The 22,020-nt window shown below is 37.9% G+C and overlaps 1 protein-coding gene across 5 annotated transcripts in view; it reads right to left on the bottom strand.

Moving 5' to 3' along the window:
- The window catches only part of Grm3 (glutamate metabotropic receptor 3), a 212,863-nt gene that overhangs the window by 5,872 nt on the left and 184,971 nt on the right, over nt 1–22,020 (bottom strand). For all 5 annotated transcript variants that reach the window (XM_048799556.1, XM_048799557.1, XM_048799558.1 and 2 more), the window contains 2 exons: nt 18,435–19,501; nt 8,341–8,515 (listed from right to left, as the gene is read on the bottom strand). In XM_048799556.1, the coding sequence (XP_048655513.1) occupies nt 8,341–8,515; nt 18,435–19,501 (1,242 nt within the window). The remainder of the gene's footprint in view (nt 1–8,340; nt 8,516–18,434; nt 19,502–22,020) is intronic.

The following is a 22,020-nucleotide window of genomic DNA, read 5'->3' as shown; positions in this document are numbered from 1 at the left end:
CTGCATATGCTACTATGCCTAGGGATCAAAGTCTGAAGATGAAAGTGTTAAACAGTAATAGAATTATGACAGGCACGGGTCCTTTTTCTAGTGGAGCTAATCCTGTTAGTTTCAACTTCAAATTATATACAGTATCTAAACACTTTATTCGATTCCCCTGCCATCACCCTATCTGAGCCACCAACATTTGGGCCATGAAGTAATTTCCTGTCGGGGTTTTTAGCCCTTGTTCCCTCCTGACCTGCGGGAGAGATGGGGAGAGCATGCCGCGACCAGGATGAGCCAAGAAAGGAGAGGGCTGACTGACTGCCTGCACCCAGCCCTCCCTCTCTGGAGGACAATCAGACCTGTCAGGGAGACCAGTCAAAGCAGGATCTCGTTTAATGAGAAAACACACTCAGCTAATATAATGTACAGGAGCCAATCAGGATAAAGCAGGGTGGGGAGAGTTCACGTGTACACCCATCCTACAGGCAGTAATGGGAGACATGAGCTGTTCACAAGGGCGGAAAGGTTCTGAGCCTATCCTAGAGGTGGTCCGATTTTTCCTCACAACCCATCGCAACGCCTTCTGGCTGATAGCCAGGTGCTATCTTAGCTACATGTGGCCGCAGGACCCGGAAGCAGGTAGCTGCCAGCAAGTTAGGTTTCCTCTTTTCTGATGCAACATGCCCCACATGTTACATCATGCCCTACAGTTTCCTAAATGATTTCTCTGCCTGCCCCCTATGTTATAATCTAAGACACAGCCAAAACAATGCTTTTAAGGCCAGGTCATGCCACACCTCTGAGGAAACTCTTCTAGTGCTTTCTCATTTCTTTCAATAGAAAAAGCAAAAGTCCTTACAATGGCCTCTGAAGTCCTAAACGATTTGCTCCCTGTCTGTCCTCATCTCCTCTCATGTTCACCACCCTGTAGGTTTTCCTGTGGTGACCTTGGCCTCTTTGGTAATTTCCCAACTTTGGGCCTTTGCATTCACTGCTCTACTGGGCCTGGAATGTCATTCCTTCAGATGTGAGCATGACTCATTTCCTTTGTTTCCTTCATGTCTGCTCAAATGTCATTTTATCCAAGAGGCCTTCCATGGTCACTCAAATGCACAAATAAATAAATAGCTCTCTGTGTCTCTATCATGGCTTCTTTGTCCATCCCCCACCAAAAAAAATTCATTTCTTCACATCACTTATCAACAGCTGATACATGTTATTGTTTTATCTGTCTGTGCCCCTCATCTGGTCCAATAGAACAGCACATAGCATGAGTGTAGAACTTGTCAATTGTGTTCATTACTCTATACCCAGTGCCTAGAACTGAACCCAGGCTGAAAGTGTTTCCTCAGCGAATTAGTGGATTGAAGATGAGTCATATCAGATTCTTACATTTACTTGGTAATGGGACCCTCTCCAAAAGCCTCTGAAATTATACCAGGTAAGGCAGACCTTCCATCTTGCTCCCCATATTTTTCACATCTGTAGAGTAAAAAATATGTATGAAAAATAAGTGTAGCCTATTTTTCATGGTGTCTAGGCACCCAAGGCTCTCCATGTAGGGATGTTCTCCAGAGAATTTCACTTAAAGTAAAAAAGAAGTAGGAAAGAGAAATCGGGTATGATAAATCAGTGTTATCTTTTGCTCGCTTTGTTCTAAAATACAGATGGTCAATAGTTAATTATATACATATTTTCTTTTTAAAGCTAGTATCTATATAGTTGTGATAATGATATTTTCCCAAAGACATTTAATAATTCTGAAGTTACATGAAAATATGTTTGATTATAGTTAATCTCTTGTACACTGTTGAGCTCTCTGGTTTATGAGTTCCCTAAACCCAGTTCAAATGCACAAAACAGAAGGGGGAAATATGCAGTGGAATTCAAGATTGGATACTCGCTTTAAAAAGACCATTAAATGACAAATCATGTCTTTGACATAAACAGCCAGTCAGTACTGGCTAATCATATTCTTTTATTGGTCTTCATCGGATCACATTGTCTGAAAAGCTTTGTGGGCATCCCCTCTGGAAGGTCTTCCCTTTTCCATGTGCAGTGTGCTCATGTGGAGCTGTGGGGTCTCCAATGGACTTGATCTGTGCTGTGGAACTCCCTGGCATGGGGCTTTTGAGGGGATCTAAATCTGTACTGAACAAGATGCTGTCAGGTGTAGAGCTGAAACGAGAACTCTTAACTTAAAAAAAGTGAGAAATGAATTTGTATAGGCTAAAATTCTCATTGTCAAAATAGACTCTGAGGTGAGTTTTGTAGCTGGGCCGAGGCAGAAAATTTGGGGAGGCAAGAGCAGCAATAAAACAGCTCTTGAGAGTTTTGTTTATGATTTCAGTTGCCAAATTCCTTAAAGTATCAAATAGATAGGGTCCTGGTTTTTCTCATTTGGCAATGTAGTTATTAGAATAAATGATTCTTAGCAGCCTTTCCAGCCCCCAAATCTGTGGTCACTGTTATTATAGAAAGTAGACTATATTTGCTTAAGGAAAAAAGCAAATCCTAGCAAAATATTAAAGGTAAAGAGAAAGTAATTTAACGGTTGGAAAAGAGCAGCGATGAGAAAAAACAATGGTATTGTTGAATAGAATAAAGAGAGGTCTAGACATGAACTCTTGAATACAAGTGGGATATTCTATTATACCTGGAGACTCTTTTATTCTATGCTCAGTTAGGGAGGAAGCAGAATGGAACGGGATGATGTTTTCAGGAATGCAGTGGACTTTTCAAGAAGAAAAACTGATTGACACCTATTTGAATTGGATGTACTATGTTCTTCTACCTGGAAGCAGATGGCTTAACCTGTGGACTGCTCTAGGCTCCCCCTGAATTGCCCACTGAAGATGTGTATTTATAGTATATTCATGTCTGTGTTGACGAAGATGGTTCATTCAGTCTGTGTTAACAGATAACTTGCCAATTAGCCTGGTCAGGCTAGTTCATTTGTCACAAGGGGACTCCCTAAACTTATAGTGCCTAGGTATAGCTGCTGTTTCTCTAAAACTGCAACATAGAGAAGAAACTTGGGTGTTATCATGGTACTTTTTGTTTCTTTTATAAAGTTATATTCAGGCTTCAACAATGGCTTTGCCCCCTGCTAACTAGAGCATCTTCAAAGGCTCAGCCATTGATAAGTACAAAGTCTCCTCCTCATACATTTGCTTTCAGTTGCTACAGTTCTGTGGAAAATTATGCTATGATTCTAGAAGACTGTTCATTTGATCTTTTTATTATACTTTCATTTTCTAATGTGAAAATACTTTGTAATAAAGAATAACTCTATTAATTGGAGCAGTTCACACATTACCATCCTGACAGGTGACTTTCTGAATAAGGTTTTGGCAGAGGAAAACAATTTCTATGTGCCTACAGCTCCTCAGGGACCCAAATCTGGGCATTGCTAGTTAACAGAAGCCTCTTGACTAATTGTAATGATAATGACACACATACATCTAAATAATTACCATGAGCAAGAGAAATGCATATTCCTGTAGCACCAAATGTGAGTACAAAATAGCTCTGAATAGTATGGGACTCACTTTATTTCCACCTCTCTTCCTAATCTATGCTGATACGAAAGAAAGCATATTGATGTCAACATTCTAATCTGCACAGCTCCTATAGGGTTTTACATTGCATAACCTCATGTATAGATCCAGTTTGTCTCCTTCAATATTTTGCAGTTCCACTTAACATTTCCAGGATGCAATTTTGATTGTCTGTCTTTGGGAAAAGGTTGTGAGCAGAACAGAATAAAGAATGACCTCTTTTCTTTTTTATCCAAATACAAAGGATGTTTGCTTATGTGTGTGGGTGTGGGAGCAGCATTGCAAGGATGCATTCAGGATGCCAAGGTCTCTGAGTTATACTGCCACTGGAAGGAGATGTCCACTTTTAGGTGCTTCTATCCTCGAGGGGCCTGGAGAAAGCTTAGGAAATAACTGAATGGGTATGTGACCACTGACATCATGAGGCCAGGGAAGAGAGAACACCACTCTCTCTCTCTTTGAACCCAATGCCTGCTTCTTCTCTAAAGCTCATTTAAGATGACCTCCTTGTGTTGCACTGATATTAATGGATAAAGTAAACAAGGATGTTTCATGTTGGGGTTCTCAAAATATTTTCTCCTGGACCACTTCCACTGAAGCAGCTGGGTTATCTGTTACAAACCAGATTTCTGGCCTTTACCCCAACCACAGGAACTGGTATATCCATGGGTGGGGCCAGAGAATCTCCATTTCAAAGAGGTTTTTTTTTTTTTTTTAACACAGATGTTTGGGAACCATTGACCTATGGTTAATGGAGAAGAGTTAAAGTTTCATTTATATTTATTCTGACTTCCATTGTATATAATTAATAGATACAAATTGAATTGTTCTCTTTTGCAAATAATAATATGTGAAACATTTCTCAAATGGTGCATTTTCTAAGATGTCCTTAACCATATTCTTTCTTCCATGCCTGCTTCTCAGTTTGGTCATACTTACCATTTTTTGGGGGGGGGATTTTTTACCTTAATAACCCAATACAATAATATTTCTGTATTAACCACTTTAGTCACTGTCAAAAGGCTGACCTAGATTACAGAGAATTGTGGTATATTTACCATTTTCCTGTCAGAGAACTAACTGGCAATTAATGTGGCTGTACCTTCAAGTCTGGGAGACTTCTTGGTATCATTATGAAGAACATGCATTTTATTCAGATTGCACATACAGATTCAACCAACTGCAGATCAAAAATATTTGGAAAGAATTGTATTTGTACTGAATATGCACATGCATTTTCCTTTTCATTACTCTCTAAAGAATATTATAACAACTTTTTACACAATATTTTATGAGGTATCATAAGTAATCCAAAGATGATTTAAAGTATATGGGAGGGTGTGAATAGTTAATAGACAAATACTGTACCATTTTGTATAAAGGATTTTGGTATCTTTGGGCAGGTGGTGAGGATAGTATCCTGAAACTAATCCTTCACAGATACCAAGGGATGAATGTACTTTATATTGAATGTTATTGATATTGCTGCTGATTTTGGACTTATTTTCTCCAGAGATGAAAGAAAATACTCCACATATGGATGAGAATAAATTGGTATTGAAGCAGAGTTATCCTCTGTCCTCTCCACATTGAGTAATTTATTCCTGCATAACAAACTTCTCATAGCTTAAATGTCTTAAAACAACCACTCTTTTATTATTACACATGGTTTTGTGGGTCAGGAATTCAGGTAGGGCTTGGCTGGGCACTTCCCCTGCTTTATAAGGCCTTGCCTGGGATCTTTCTACTGTTTCTGCTGAGACTGAGCTGATCTGGAGGATCCATGATGTTTCACTCTTATTCTTTTGCAACTTGGTAGGAAGTTTCTTTATGTTGTCTACCAGAGACATGCTCCATAAAAGAGGAAGTAGAAATTGGTCTGGCCAGTACACTGGTACAATATGACTGGTGCTATATTTATTCATCAAAGCTATGGTAGAAGTTTTCCAGATTTAAGGGGAGAGAGATATATTGACTTTTAAAGAGTCTGGGTTCATTTTTATTATGTCACATTCCCTGAATCCTAACTCAATCCAGGCCTATACTCTTTTTAGGGAATTATAGCAATTTCACACAACTAATCCTATTTTCTACTTAAAAGCACCAAACACACTAAAGAAAGTTCATGATCCATTAATAGGTACACTCCATAGCATGCAAAAGCACTGCCCTAGATGTTAAGCTTCATGCGGCCAGGGACTCTGTCCTAGTCGTTTGGTATACACAGTGCTTAGAAATTTCTGGTATATAATATGTACTCAAGAATTTAATAAAAAATATAAATTTCATGATAATAGTTCCAACTTATTAAAATGGAAATGATTATAACTGCAAGTCAGGAAATCCAAGGTCAACTCCTGACTCTTAAATCATTGTGTATCCTTGAGGAATAACTTCAAATCTCAATTTTCTTTACCTACAAAATAGAACTTGTGATATCTGGTATTCATGAGGAGAAAATGACTCCATAAATGCAAATCTACCTTGAATAAGAGATATAGAATCACAAATAACAAATGAATGCATTTGTTACTTACTTTGGAATGCATAGGCATATTATATAAAATTTTCATTTTGTTACATAGTACGACTACACTGGTTTGGATTAATTAATTAGGGTAATACTCCTGAAACACTTGAAATATGAATTTAGACCTTTTAAGAGGAAGGAAATTTATTTAAAGTATCATTAAGTAATAAAATAGCCTAAAAATGTTGGGTTGGGCAGATACCAACCTGGAAGCACTAATTGGATCATATCAGGTTAGCATACTGAGAACAGCTTAGGCAGGTCCATTGTAGTCACAGTACATTGTTTTTGTGTAAATGGAAATTTCTAAATTTCTGAAGAGAGACTTGACTGGGTAAAGGGCCCTTGCTGTTCCTTTAGGAATTTGTTCATTCACATATATATTAGAAAATGCTGCCATTTCTGAATTATTGGTCTGGATATATGAGATTCTGAACAAAGTCTGTGGGAGATTTAAGGACTTTGCTGACTTATTCCAGCAACAACCTAGAGATTTGAGATATCAACAGAGACCAGAGGTAACTCATCCTCCACAGGGAACCTCCCTTCACCCTCCCTGTAAAGTCTACCAACAACCTAGCATCATGAGAACTCTCCCAGCTTGCTCTCTGAGAGAGGTTACATGATACTGTAGTCAGGTCGCTGGCTTTGAAATCAGAGGTTTTTAACCCTAAAATCAGGTTCAGCCACTTTTAAAATGTGTGAGCCTAACTGGGTTTCTTTACCTCAAAGAGTTATGAACATTAAATAAAATATATAGTACACACACACACACACACACACACACACACCATATTTAACAAAGTTCCCAACACATAGAAAATACTCAGTACATGATAGTTCCTGTTAGACTTTGTTATTGTTTATTGCCAGTTCTTTCTTGTCTGGACTAGCTAGTTGTTACAATTGGGCTACAAAGGAAGACATTTTGCTGAAGAAATAAGCATGTTTCTTTATTTTACAGGTCTTACCATATCCTGGGATTCAACCATTGTGAAACCTGGGGATTTAACTGGAAAGACAGTAAGTCCCCACCCATGGCAGCTAAGGAGCTATGGTAGATACAGTGTATCACTGAACACATGTGCTCAGTCTGCCAGTCTTCCCTCTGTTTGCTGGGGGAGGGTTGCTCTGTGAAATTCTGTACTTTGTTGAAGAAATTGGGGCACTGATGTGATTGCTCACCCTGTGATGCTGAGCTATTTTGAAGTATCCTTTCTAATTGACTTGAGGCAAAATGGTGAAGTAGTCATTTGTCTCTGTCACTTCTAATCCTCCCTCCCTCCTCCTGGCTCCACTCCCCTTCTTTCTCCTCCTCTCCTGTCTGTCAGTGCAATTCTCTTACCAAATACCATAAATTAGCTGAAAGTGGTTTAAAAGGCTGTCCCCTTCAGGTACATTTGTGCTTTAGAAAACTCTATAAAAGAATTAAGTCACTGATTCTCGAAGGATAGTGTTTCAGACATCTGCCGGCCAGTAGGAGAGGGATCTTTGGACTGGGGAGATGTCCTGGGGTCCTTCAGTTCACACTGCCTTCTCAGCTGGCTCTCAGCTGAAAAAACATGGTGTCATTGAAATAGGAAAATTTATTCCAGCATTTTCCAAGGTGTATTCCATGGGAAGTGCATTGGTTTTAGTGTGGTCAAATACTTTTAAGAAACTCTGAATGACATTGTGAATGAAACGTTTTCTTGCTGTAGAAGTTTCTCAAAGCTTTTAACAGGCTCATGGTAAAGAGAGTACTTTAAACTTTTAAGAGGGTATTTAGGCTGTAGCATTTTTCCATTTTATTTTATTATTTTCCCCTTTCATTTTGCAGGAAGCACCCTCACCATCTATGTGACATAGGATATACTTTACAAGCACCAAACTTGTCCAACACTCCAGTCCAATGAGTAAACTGAGGCAGGGGCAATACAATATCTTGCATAAGGTATTAAAGTGATCACTGAACAAGATCAGAGGTCAGGTTATTTGGCTCCACAACAGGGTCAAAAACCCTAATCACAATTATAGGTTAAAGGTCCTTCTTCTCTCTTAGTCTGTACATAGTGCTCAAACAGAAAGTTTGACTCTCCTGCTCTCCACCATATATTCAACTCTTAAGAAAGTATCTGACACACAGGTATGGTGATAATTAGTACTTACTAAGATTGAATTGAGAGTGCTCATGGGGGCAGACATAAGTTGCCTGTTCCTGCCAGCCTGGTCTCTACTTTGATGCTCTATGTAAGAAAGAGTAGGTTTTGAGTCCATACTTACACTGAGAATATGTGGTTCCCGTTCCACTGACACTGAACCTGTTGAGGTGCAGTCTGTGTGTGACCACATTCTTCTGGGGTTGGAACAGGATGATGTGCACCTTGGGTGCAAACAAACAGCCCAAGACCACAAAGCCACTCAGGCTAACGGAGATGCACATGGTTGTCGTCTGCACCTACAAGACAAGAAAGGGTTGGCTAGTAAATGTATGCTGCAAATTCAAGCTGGTCACTATCTACAGACAGGACTACAGAGACCAAAGAGAGAAACCAGAATCAGCCATAGTTGTATTCTTATTTTAGTTAAAACTATGTAGTAATTATATTGGATCTTCTGTGTTTGTGATATGGAAACATGGCTGAGGACTTATTTATAAGCAAACTTCCTTTGTGTGGGTTGCTCCTGAATGGTTGCCAAGTCTTAACATGGATTTTCTTATATTTTTTATCTATAAAGATATTTATGCAGAACCATTGAAGTAAAAATCTTCAATAGTAAAACATAAATATTCTATGATGAAGTGGCCAGATTTCCCACAGTTTCTGTCAATGAACTTGGCTTACTTAAATTTCACTACATTATGAATCAATTTGGACTTTAATATTTTCCCATCCTCCTTTCCTGCTGGGAGTTCCGCCTATCAACCATATTGGGAGAAGCTGTCAACTTCTTTGTGTGCTAGTATTTCTTTTATATATTTTGTTGGCATCTTTCTGAATTTTGGCACTTCAGGTATTCACCATAAATCTTTGTGTTCTCTAGGCTTCTATACTCCATCCTTTACAGAATGTTTAATTCTCTTCCTCTTTGCTTCCTCTGGAAGTATACCTTGGAGTGGGACCTAGCATCTCTTCTTATTCTTTTGCTCTCTTCTCTGATTTTATCATTTCTCTTGGTTTCTATTCCCATAGATCTACTGAAAAATTATGCATTGTACCCCACTTATTTTATCACCTTCAGTATTGAAAAGTGATCAATTAATGACTTCTTCTGCTAGTTTTGTGAATATTTACCACATATACTCAGAGGTTCCTTGTTATTCTACTATAATTTTGGATTTACTTTTTTTCCTCCTAAGGCAAATGTTATTATCAAATAGCATAATTTTTTGTGTTCTAAAGTCTATGATCTTCATTTCTAATCAAGAAAAGCTGAACTGAAGACTGGGCAATTAATTGGAGAAGGCACATACATTTAGGAGGCTTCATTCTGGTATTTATTTATTTTTGGGGGGGAGATATTGGGGGTTGAACTAATGAGCCACATCCCCAGCCCAATCTTGTATTTTATTTAGAGATAGGGTCTTACAGAGTTGTTTAGTGCCTCTCTTTTGCTGAGGCTAGTTTTGAACACATGATCCTCCTACCTCAGCCTCCTGAGCCACTGGGATTACAGGTGTGCCCCACCATGCCCAGCCTGGTTTTTATTTAAATAAAAAGAAATAAAAAGACTTGGGTTATGTTTTTGGTATGTATGTGTGCAAGTATAGGTGTGTGCGTGCATTCATTTGTGTGTATATTGGGAGTGATGATGCTGGGGCTCTAGCCCAGGGCCTTGAACATGCAAGGCAAGTACTCTATCACTGAGCTACACCCCAGCTTATAGTATATTTCTTCAGACCCTAATTTCATTTTAAATGCTGAAGCATAATTCATCTATGTCATTGTCTTCCTTAATTATCCCAGTGCCCTCTAATTTTGGGTCCCCACATTTAGGGTCCTTTCCCTTTTGCCTGCTTCTCAGAAAGGAGGCTATTATTCAATTCTATGATATAAAACCTTGATAAATTTGTTATAATTTGTTTCATTTTACATATATGTGTAATAAGGATTTTAGAATTATACTTCTTTTACCTCAATTTTGACTGTGAAGCTAATATAAGAGACAGCACATGTCATGGTGGGGGAGAAAAAATCCAAATATGCAAATTTTGAAGGCGAACCTTTTTAAAGATGTTTCTATAACCATCCAAAGTTCTCACACTTTAAGATATTATAAGGAGCTGGGGGTTGAGGGTACATAGCTCAGTGGTAGAATGCTTGCCTAGCATCCATGAGGCCCTCGGTCTATTCCTAGCACCTGTCCTACAACAAAAGACATTATAAAAAGGAGAGGAGAGGCCTTTAGGAGAAGATCTTGGGAAAAACTGCACTATGAATTCTATGCCCACACTTAAAGCTGAGTGAGGGGTGACCATTCCAGGAAGAATCTGGTGTCTCTACAGGAGGAGATGCCCTGGATTGGTGCTGAATTTCTGCTTTGGAAATCCAGACGGTGAAAAAATGCTAATCACCTTAGTCAAATTGCAGAGAGACTTGCTACTGTACTGCAATATTGAATTACTGTAAGAATTTATTAAAAGAAAAGATATGTAGGAGGAACACATGGACAAAATGGGCAACACAAGAGCCATCCTGGGTAGTCCTGGGCCAAATGTGGAGGAGCCTAGAAACTTTCACAGAAAAAGGCTAACGGTATACAGCTAGATGCCTTGGGATTGAGGAAGGAGCCATAAGAGACTTCTCAGACTAGAGAATTACCAGTCAACTCACTCAATGACCTTCAGGAGAAAAAGGCTAGAAGGGAAACTTGGAAAATCATGAGAAAATACCCTAAATTTATCTTCCAGCCATCCTAAGTATGTATCTTTAACCACTTGTGGATTTTGAGATGATAAAGCCATCAGCTATGTAAGAATTGTCCTACTTGTTCCTTCTTTAATCAGGGTCAAGAGGGAAACAGCAATTGGTGAATTGGGAAATACAAAAAAGGAGAAGTCAACCAATGAAGGCTATTACCTCAATGCAGACCAGACCTCAGGAGGAAATGCAAATTTATGTTAAGATATAATTTCAGTAATTGCATAGGCCTAGATATTTTAATTTATTAATAGAGATGATTTCCAGTAGAAAATGATTATAGGAACTTGTATTACCTAAGAGCCTACAAATTCATAGATCTACCAAGGTAGTGTTTTCATTCACTGTTCTCTCCCTAGCATCAGAGTGGTACCTAATATATCTATGAATTTCCATTCAGGGGAAGGGCATGATTATCCTCACTAAATACTAAAGGGATGAGGTGAGGCAGAACCAAAGGTGTGTTTTGATCATAGTTTGTGTGCCATATTTACTCAATATGACTGTTGTAAATTTGAAGTCTTTATTTATTTATTTTACAAAGCCCAAGTATCAGCCTCATAGTTTCAGTTGTCCAGTTCCTTCAGTAAATTGCATTATTTACAGTCTGTATTTATCCACAATTCTATGTCCTGACTCTTTGTACACTGGAAGTCCAAACTACTCTATTTTTATGGCCTTTAACTCCCAGCAACATTGGTTCATCTGGTCTCTTTTTGCTCCCTAGTCACATCATCTTCTCTCACTGGCTGTTCCTTGTTTTAGTTATTTCTTTTAAGTATTGGAGTGTCACAGACCTCAGTTTTGGATTCTCTTCTTTATCTCATTATATTCCATGACTTAAATACTTGCTAGAGTAATTATATCCAAATATTTATTACTAGCTTATTACTAGTTCAGGCTGATCCTCTGTTCTTCATGTTCTTTTGGATATATAATAAGCTTATACGATTAATATGGAAGCAAAATTTGATTCCCTTCCTCAAATGTCCCTATTTGAGTAAATGACACAAAATGCCACCTGACTGTACAAGTCAAAACCTGGAATCATCTTTGATTTTTGCCATTGCCCTGACACCCACAAATCCAATCCAACAGCAAGTTCTGTTAGTTCTGTTGGGAGGTAATTCTCTGTTGGTGACTCATGTTTCCATATATCTTGCAAACAGAGGCTTTGACTATGTTCTGAACATTCTTTGCAAGGATACTTGTATAGAAAGAGCATTTGAAGATGGAGATAGTGCCCACCTCTATTGCCAAGGGCCATCATATGACTGTGTGAGCATTAGAGTTCAGGACCACTGCAAAGGCTGACACTGGTTATTGTTATATAAAAATTTTCAAGCTAACTTGTCACCTTATAAGTAGAGTAAAATCCTAGGCAGCCTTTGATAATTTTTGCAATGAGCATGGAATGCCAATAGATGGCTTTGTAAAAAAGAAAGTATGAGGGGTTCAAGGGCTGATTAATAGGATTTTAGGGAAGTCCATGAGAATCAGTAGCAAACATGTTGATACAACTGTATGGTCAGCCAGGGATAAATAATGTTCCAGTTTTCTGCCTACTAATGAAGATTTGAGGATGGGGTTAAAGGCAGAGTAATAAGATGTAAGTTCAAAGATAGCTGCTGGAACAGCACCCTGTCACCAATTCCCCTCTGGGAGGAAGTGTGGAGTGAATTCTTCCTCAGTAGAATTCAGAAAATTTCTCCTGAGTGGGCACAAAGTTTCACTCCCTTTCATATTAAAGTTGCAGAGGTATGCACCTATGCTGAGCCTGGAAAGAAATATCTTCAGAGAAGACAGAAACCCAGTGAATCGTTTGCACTTTGGCTGGTTTCCTGGGGAAGCTGAGAGGACAGGGAACATAAAACATATTGAGGAAGAATGGGCACACTGAGCCCTCTCAGGGTGCATCCTCTCCTGTAACTTCACAGGGCAAGCTTAGATTCATTCCAAGATATAGTTGAAGGTCTCAGAGCTTTTTCAGTGCAACCTGGTTATAGAAAAGGAGCTTCAGTTCTTATGGTGAGACTTTCCAAAGGCAAGAAAACTCTGGGGGTGGGGGAATCATAGGTGAGATAGCAATTAGTATTGGGGCACTTACATATCTGGATTGGGTTTACAGTAGTGGCAAAGATGCTGTATTGAAGAATGAGAAACAGATGCAAAGAAATCTAGATAAATTCTTGCTATCAACTGGTGCTCTGAAAAACTTCCTTAACCTTTATATTAAAAACAGGCAAGACTCTAAGAGCTATTATTATGATAAAATAGCAAATGCCCTGGATTAAAATGGATATCTTTAAACATTCAGTTATTGCTGTGTGGACCAAGGTCAGTTTAGTTGAAGATCACAAGCTATGAGTCCTAGGCAGAAAGCTATAGATCCTGGCTTCTGAGTCAATGTATGCCGAAGTTGAAATGAATAGTGACAGTAATAATGATCTTATCATCCAGTTTAGGCTTTTGGTTCCACAAAAACATTTGAATCTTGGTTAGAGGAGCCACAAGTAGCTGTTCAGTGCTGAAAACTGAAGCAAATGTGTCTTGCTTACTGTCTTGGAGCTGTCCTCTTCCCTCACCTACTCCACCCTCACTATCCACCCTGATTTTAGCTGCTTTAGGAGAAACATGCTTAAAGGTTAGGACTAAGGTTTCTCCATTAGGAAGGATGGTTGAATTCTATGTACACAAGACCAAGTCGACTGGCAAACTTGAGGTGGGAGGAATTCAAGTTTTTATTCTGCATTTGGTATGGACACCCGGATCATTCCCCTACTAGACCTGTCATAGGGAAGGCAGGGCTGGGACAATGGGAAGGTATGTGAGGCACTTGTTTAAGATGCAAATTTACTGGGACACAAAAACTTAAAAAAAAACCCACATTATTTTAATGTAGTTTTTAAAAATTAATGGTAAAATCCATGATGAACACAATATGAATACTTTAAATAAGAATTGGATCAGTAATAGTGCCACACCATGATATATTCAATCCTAATGCAAAAAGAAAAATAAAGTAATTCTGACCTTATCTTGATTACTGAGAATGCAGGTGTCCCCTAGTTCAGTTTACATTGCTTTGTGGAAATTGGGACTAAGGGAATCCACACAAATACTGACACTATCACTATTGCTGTGGTTTTAAAAATATCTTTGTCCATGAATCAGAAATCTTAAGTCTTCTTCCAGCCTTCCTGTAACTATGTGGCAGTCTAACCCTATGGGATTGCACATAGAAAAAGAACTGTTCATATAGTAGGGTATAGTGGTGCACACCTGTAATCCCAGTGACTCAGGAAGGTAAGGCAGGAGGATCACAAGTTTGAGGTCAGCCTTGGCAACTTAGCAAGACCGTGTCTAAAAATAAAAGAAAAAAGAACAAGAAAAAGAAAAGAGCTGGGGATGTAGCTCGGGGGAAAGCACCCTTGTGTTCAATCCCCAGTACCCAAAACCAAAACCAAATCCAAAAACTGAAAGCCATTTCATAGTTTTTAAGGGGTTCTAGCTCCAGTTTCAGTCATTCCCTTGTTAACATCATGCCCTAGCTGCTAAAGGCTCTTTCCTACCAAAGCAGGCTAACCAGTCTCCCTATTCCTGCCTTTTGTTTTCCTTTCTGTCATACAAACAGTCTTTATAGCCCCTTGATGTTTATTTTTTCCCTAAAATGTAATCTCAGAGTCACCTTGGCTTGAAACATTTTAAATGGTTTCCTTTTCCATATAAAGTAAAATTTAAATCTTTTTCTACGGCCTGTGAAGTCCTACATGATCTAGCTCCCGTGCCTACCTCTCATATCAAATCATTCTTCCAGTTGCTCATAAAACTGTGGCTGTGAGTCCCTTTCTTTTCTAAGACATTTTGCAATAGTGTGTTTATACTTGCTGTTTCTTCTGCTTAGCACATAGAATTCCAACTGTGGCATGAGTTAGCCTCCATTTTCACTCATTTATTATTAACTTCCATTTCTATCCTTCTCTACTCCCCACCAGACTGTAAGTAACAAAAGAGGAGGGACTTTTCTATGCTGATAGCTCCATCACCAAGGTTTACAAGTGTTCAAATATTCCACTAAAGAAGTATTATGAAATGGGCAAAAGCAAAGTAGGGGTGACAGACATTTTAATTTTTTTTTTTTTTTTTTTGGAAAGAATTTGAGACTTGATACACTTTTAAAAATCGTTAAAATAGGGCTGGGGAAATAGGGCTCAGTTGGTAGAATGCTTGCCTTGCATGCACAAGGGCCTGAGTTCAATCCCCTGCACCAAAAAAGAAAAAAAAAGTCTTCAAAATACTCAAGTGAGTAAATTGGAATTTTACTATAAGTTACTTGAACCTTGTTACAATTCTAGAGTGACTTCCAAGGTCTCTGCCTACTATAGGTAAAGTGCTTTACCTGCCCAAACCCAATACTGAAAGTATGGCTCTTTGTCTAGCAGGACTGCATTCCCAGAGCTTGTTAGAAATCCAGAATTGTGGAACCCTTTCCTTCTTACTATATTAGAATCTTTATTTTTACAATATCCTCCACATGATTTGTACTCACATTAATGTTTGAGACACACTGTGGTAACTCCTTTTTCAAGACAAAATTTTTTAAAATCCCATTGCTCACCACTGCATGAGTTGGCCTGCATTTTCATTCATTCATTATTTACTTTTCATTTCTATTTCCCACTAGACAGTAAATTACCAAAAAAGGAGGGACTTATCTACATGAAGAGCTGTATCTCCAAGGTCTATAAGAGTGCAAATACTTTTGGAAAGTGTGAATGAACAAAATACTCAGTAATTACTCTTAGTGATTCCTTTATGGATCATTTTCCCACATAAACATAGCCTAGGTTTTATTTATGCAATTTAAAGAATGTACTGGATTCCCAGTGACTCAGTGTTTGATTCTTAACCTGAAAAGTTTTGGTTGTAATATAGCAGGAGATGACTTGGGAAATTTTTCAAAGAGCCTTTGAATTTTTGCCTTTTTACTGAATTCTTACTTGCTCTGTCTTGGATGCCTGCACTAGTTCTAGATTCTTCTTCAAATCTGTCCTTCACGTTTAAGATAGATAAGTTTGTGGTACAGTATCAAGGGCATGGATTTGGATCAGAAAAAACTCGTCCTATTATTTCTTAACTGTGCCACCTGGGAAGTTAATTATCCTCTGAGTTTGTTTACTCATTTCTCTGATGGATAATAAAATTTGCTTTCCAGGGTGTTAATGAGGATAAGTGAGCTCATGTATGCAAAGCACCCAACAGAGTAAGTTGATCAGGAAGGAAGGAATTGTGAATACTTGCTCTCTTACCTTTCATCATGTCTCTTTTTGTCTAAGTATCAACCAACCAAAAGAAAGCAAGAAAAAATTTTAAGAACTCAAGATTCAAAGCCCTTAATCATTATCTAAATGAAATTCCCTGCTGGTATAATCTGGCCAAATTGACAATTCCCATTCAGTTTTCACTAGACCCACCCTCCCCGCAACTCATTTTCCAATGAGTAGGACAAATATAACTGCCTTCTGGTTTGATTTATTCCTGTCATGTCTCAGCCTTCCTTAACTGTACCTGTCCACCAAGGTATGGGGTAAAATCCTACATCTTCAAGAAGTATCCCTGGAGAGACTAAGCTCTTAATGATCTGTTTTTTGAAATCCAGAGATATTGAGTTTGTATCACCAGTTTAATTATAAACTATTCTATGTTAATCCCAAATTATTTCATGCTTGGTCTCTTCAGCATATATGAAATGTACATTCCTGAAGATCTATAGGCATGAATGAGTGTGTAAAGACCAAAGATGGGATAGGTCATTAAAATACATTAACGGTAGTCTTTTAATCCTCAAACTCTGAAAGTTCAAACTCTCCTGTGGTTCATATATTCTTTCCTTTGATTTTGCTGATCCAGTACAAACGTTACCTCTTAAAGATTTTCAAATTTTTTATGGTTAGTCTTAAAATGCTTGGCCATTACTCCAATGATGAACTTAGGGTCTCAATTTTTATCATTCATTCATTAGTGCACTCCACAGGTTTGATTCACATAGTTGTGAATAATTTAAATAAACTATATAGGTTAAGTTTTGCCAACTTCTTGATCCAATGCTTTGAATAGATTTTTCTTCCTTTGTCATTTTCTTTTGATTTTTCTTTTTTAAAAAATATTTTAATTGACAAAAATTGTATATGTATATCACATACAATATGATGTGTTCAAGTATGCATATACTGAAGAAGGGTTAAATCATGTTAATTGATATGCAGTGTCTCACATACTTATCATTGTGTGTGTATGTGTGTGTGTGTGTGTGTGTGTGTGTTGAGAACACCTAAAATCTCAGTCTCTTAATGATTTACTAAGGATGTTATTAACTGTAGCCACCATAATATTTTGAATTTTTTCCTTCCTATCTGAAATTTTATATCTGCTTTGTCTTCCTTTTGGGATGCAATTTTCTAGGTTTTGGCAATGTAAGAATTGCTGGCAAACAGAAGATTTGGGGGTTATTATACCTATGGGGCATTTCATTTTGTGAACTCATGGTATAACTAGGAAACTAGTATGCTTCTGGAAAATTATAATCTCTGAGGACTTAAAAAATATAGTGAATAAAAACCAGTTGCCCAAGGAGAAAAAATTCTTATACTTACCCAATGTAAGATACTAAAGTCAGAATTTTCAATGTTAAAAATAACTAATGAATGGTTTAAACAGTTTGAGAAATTATGATGGAATGATGAATTTACTTTTAGAAGAGGTAGTAATTATATGGGAGTCCAGAAATTTAAACTGTATGACTTACTTAGGTAACTTGTATATGCACAGTAAAATATTTGAGTATTTCATGGATTCTTGGTCTCTATATATACACACATAACATATTTGTATGTGAAACTAAAGTTTTAGAAAAGGCATAGCAAATTAACATTACATATTAATCTGTTTTAGAGAAGTAATAAAGCATAATAAAATGTTTCAATCTTTAAACTGGTTCTGTATTAATGTCACAAGTGTGTTTTTAATTTGTAGCTAAGTTCTTTTCTGTCTGATTGAAGGATTCTCATTAAGTTCTTAGTGATTATGGCTTATTTTCTTATAAATTGCTTTTAAAATTTAATTTAAAAAATTCATGTGTATGTATTACATTTCCTTTACTACTAAATTATGAATTGCTTGAATGATAGCATTTACATTTATTTTCTCCACTGTGCCTAGCACAGTGCTCTGAACAAGACACATTCTAATGAAATACTTTAAAAACATACTTGATTAAGTGTTACATATAATCTCAAGGTTCATCTTGGCATTTGCATTTATTCAATTTACTCCTGAGATGAAATAAAAAACGTTCTATTTTCACTTCTACACTCTGCAACATTGAAAAGGTAAAACAACAAAGTAATGAAGAAACTAGTTAAAACAAAGAAAAGAAAAAAGCAATCAATAACTTACTCTATAGTCACTCGATGTCACATAAAATATAGGGAGGAAGGCCAACCAGATGATGCAGGTGGTGTACATGGTAAAACCTATGAACTTGGCTTCATTGAAGTTTTCCGGGCACTTCCTTGTTTTGAAGGCATACACAGTGCATAGAATCACCAGGATCACATCATAGGTAAGAGAGATCAGCATGCTGGAATCTCTGACATTGCATTTTAAGATGACTGTTTCCCGCTTCTCTGGAAGAGTATACCTCCTGGTGCCTGGAGCCTCCAGGATGAGCCACACAGACACTACTATAATTTGCACCAGTATCAGACCCAGGCAGATGAAAACCTGTGAACTGGGGCTGATGAATTTGGGCCTCTGAGCGCCATTCTTGACCCCATCGAAGATACGGGCGATGCAGTTTGTCTTGGTCAGCAGGGCTGAATAACAGACAGCAAAGGAAGTCCCCAGCCCCAGCCGGCGCAAAGCACAAATGACAGGTGATGGTTTGGCAATGAAGAAGAATGTCATGCAATATGACAGGCTAACCCCAAACAGCAAGATGTAGCAGAGTTCCCGGCCTGATGCTTTGACCAAGGGTGTGTTGTTGTGCTTGATAAACACAGTTACAACCATGCACGTACACATAAACCCCAGGCAGGCAATGGAGACTGGGCCAATGGCCCAGGCATCTTCCCATCTGATGTAGTCCTCAGGAAGATCAAAGCATCCAGATAGGTCTGCAGTGGGCCACTGCCCAGGCCCACAGTCCATACAGGTAAACTCATCAATCAGGTATTCGTAAGGCTCACATGGGATGCAAATCCAGCAGCAGACATCCCCTGGTTGCATGTTCTTCATTTCATTGGGGGCACAGGGGTCGCTGCACTGGGAAGTGGGGATTGAGTTCCGGGACCAGTGGATAGAGTCAACATCTAATGATAAGGTTTCTGCCCAGTGACCAACCTTCAAGTAGGAATACTTTCCACCCACAAACTGGAAATTGAACACGTTGTATCGTCCCATTCCATCTCCAAAAGTGTCAAACTTGACGATGCTATCTGCACCTTTATTTGGGTTGAATGGAGCTGTGATAGGTAGAATGAAAGAAAAAAAGGAACACTTGTTTAGGTGTCTTATATGTGATCAGTCAATTGCTTTATGTCACACACTTAGCAAAGTTGCAGTAACAGAACAGAGACTCCAAGGCTGACATAATTCATCAGTTAACATTGAAAATTACACATCAAAAGCTACTAGAGTACTTATGCATTCATAAATTCACTTAACATTACTGAGTGTCTAGTGGGTGCCAAATGCCAGTGATAAAAATGAGTACAATACAGTGCTGCCTTCAGAGGAGCTTATTGTGTAACAGAGGAACTGGCAAACAGGTCGTCATCCTCTGTGTGGTGTGCAAATATTCTTTTCTTGAAATATTTCTCAATGAGAATAGGATATAATTTCATGTCTCATTATATATTTATGTATAGCTATCCAAATGTTTCTAATCCTTGTGGGGTATGGTGGAGCATGCCTACAATCCCAGTGACTGGGAAGACTGAGGCAGGAGGACCACAAGTTTGAGGCCAGGCTCAGCCACTTAGCCAAGACCTTGTTTCAAAATAAAAATAAAAAAGGACCTATGGCATACTCAATGGTGGAGTGTCCTGGATTCAATCCTCAGTACACCCCCCCCACACACACACACAAAATATTTCACATCTTAAATATTTGCATAAAACTATAAAATTAATAGAATTTCAGAATAATTTAGGAAAAATTTTTTCATTATAGATGTATGATATAATTCTTTTTAAAAGTTCAGATGAAACATGGAGAAAGAAATTGACACACACTAGGAATTCTTCAACCCTAATATTTTACTGTTTTAGAGTATATTTGTCCAAAACAGTAAAATGTTATATTTACTGTTTTGGAGTATATTTGTATGTATCTATATATAGCATATTCCCTTCTACATAAACACCTAGATATCTTAAAGTTACCAACAGTATGTAGGATCTAGGTAAATATCTAGGTTAAAGTTTATTCCTTAGTGGGAAGGGTCAGCAGCAATCTGTAAATTGGTCCACTCTCAATGCTGTCCCTTTCCTATATTTCCCTCCAAGTCCTTCAGAGCAGCAGAACACTTCTCTTCTGTTGCAGTTTGTCATGTCTCTCTCGCTGACATGTGTTGCCACCTTGATAACCTTTTTTTGTACTGGGATTTGAACCCAGGGGCACTTAACCACTGAGCTACATCCCCAACCTGCTTTTTTATTTTTTGAGACAGGTCCTTGCTAAGTTGCTGAGGCCTGCCTCAAACATTTAACCCTCCTGCCTCAGCCTCTCAGGTCGCTGGGATTACATGTGTGTGCAGCACATCTGGCCCTGATCACCTTTTTGTTTAAGTTTCTCTAGTACAATTTATTCTTAGTACATCTTAGTTTGCATGTATTAAGTGTCATAGAAATGTTACACTCAAGTAATAGAGCTCTAGAGAAAGACATTGACTCAGAAGGGAAGTTTCATTTAATATGTCAATTTCTGAGTTAGCCTGCTGACTTCCCAACTATGGATGCTAGGTTGTGGTTATTAGTGTGTAAAGCTTCAAGATGTGCCTGAAGCTTTCCATTTGGCTGAGGTCCAGTCTGTGAGTCTGTGATCACTTATTTTTATGCTACCTACTCTGATCCACTGTGTGCTTACTATTTCACACTGCCTGTCTTTACTCTTTCCTGGGACTTAGAAGAGGAATTGTGCCAGTTTCTGTGGTATTTAGACACACATAGTTAGGACAGGTTTGTCAAGGTGATACTCCCTCGTGAATACATGGAGAAACCGACAGAGTAAGAACAAGATATTTATAAGTTGACTCAGTACATGCTAGAATTTTGCATATGATAAAGGTGGCATCTCAAACAAGTAAAGAAATTTAATACACGATATTAGGCAACTGTTTGGTGAATTGGAAAAAAATTGAATTGGTATCTCCTACCTTATACCCAAATTAGTTCTGAAAGGATCACAGTTTTATATGTGAAAAATAAAACCATTATAAACTTCTAGAAATAAAACAGGCAAATTAACATCAGAGTGGGAGAAATTCTTTTTAACTACTACCAAAAGTGCAGAAACATTACAAAACGTAACCATATAAGTTTAAAAAATCCCAATTAACAACATAACAGAGAGAACAAATTACAACTCATATTGAAGAAAATGGGTAAGTTTCTAATATATAATGGATTATGATAACACAATAGAAAAATTATCAAAGGATATGAAAACATATTTCATAAAAAGGATAATCAAGTCATTCTTAAACATGAGACTATGCTTAACAGTAGTCAAAATATAGAAAATGCAAACTGTCAGAGGCAAAATAATAGTCATTCAAAGATGCTCATGTTCTTATCTTCCAGAGCCTGAGAATGTTATGCTAGCCAACAATAAAGAATTTAGGTTGCAGATGGAATTAAGGTTGCAAATCAGCTGACTCACAGTAGGTAGATTATTTTGTTTTATCTGGATAAACCCAATGTAATGAATCAGGATCCTTAAATATGAAATAAATAGGCAGAAGTGCCAGTGTCAGAGTGAT

This window comes from Marmota marmota, unplaced genomic scaffold (assembly GCF_001458135.2).
Source record: "Marmota marmota marmota unplaced genomic scaffold, marMar, whole genome shotgun sequence".
Lineage (NCBI taxonomy): Eukaryota > Metazoa > Chordata > Mammalia > Rodentia > Sciuridae > Marmota > Marmota marmota.
Note: the sequence above shows the minus strand (reverse complement) of the source record. Positions and strands in the feature narration are given on the sequence as shown.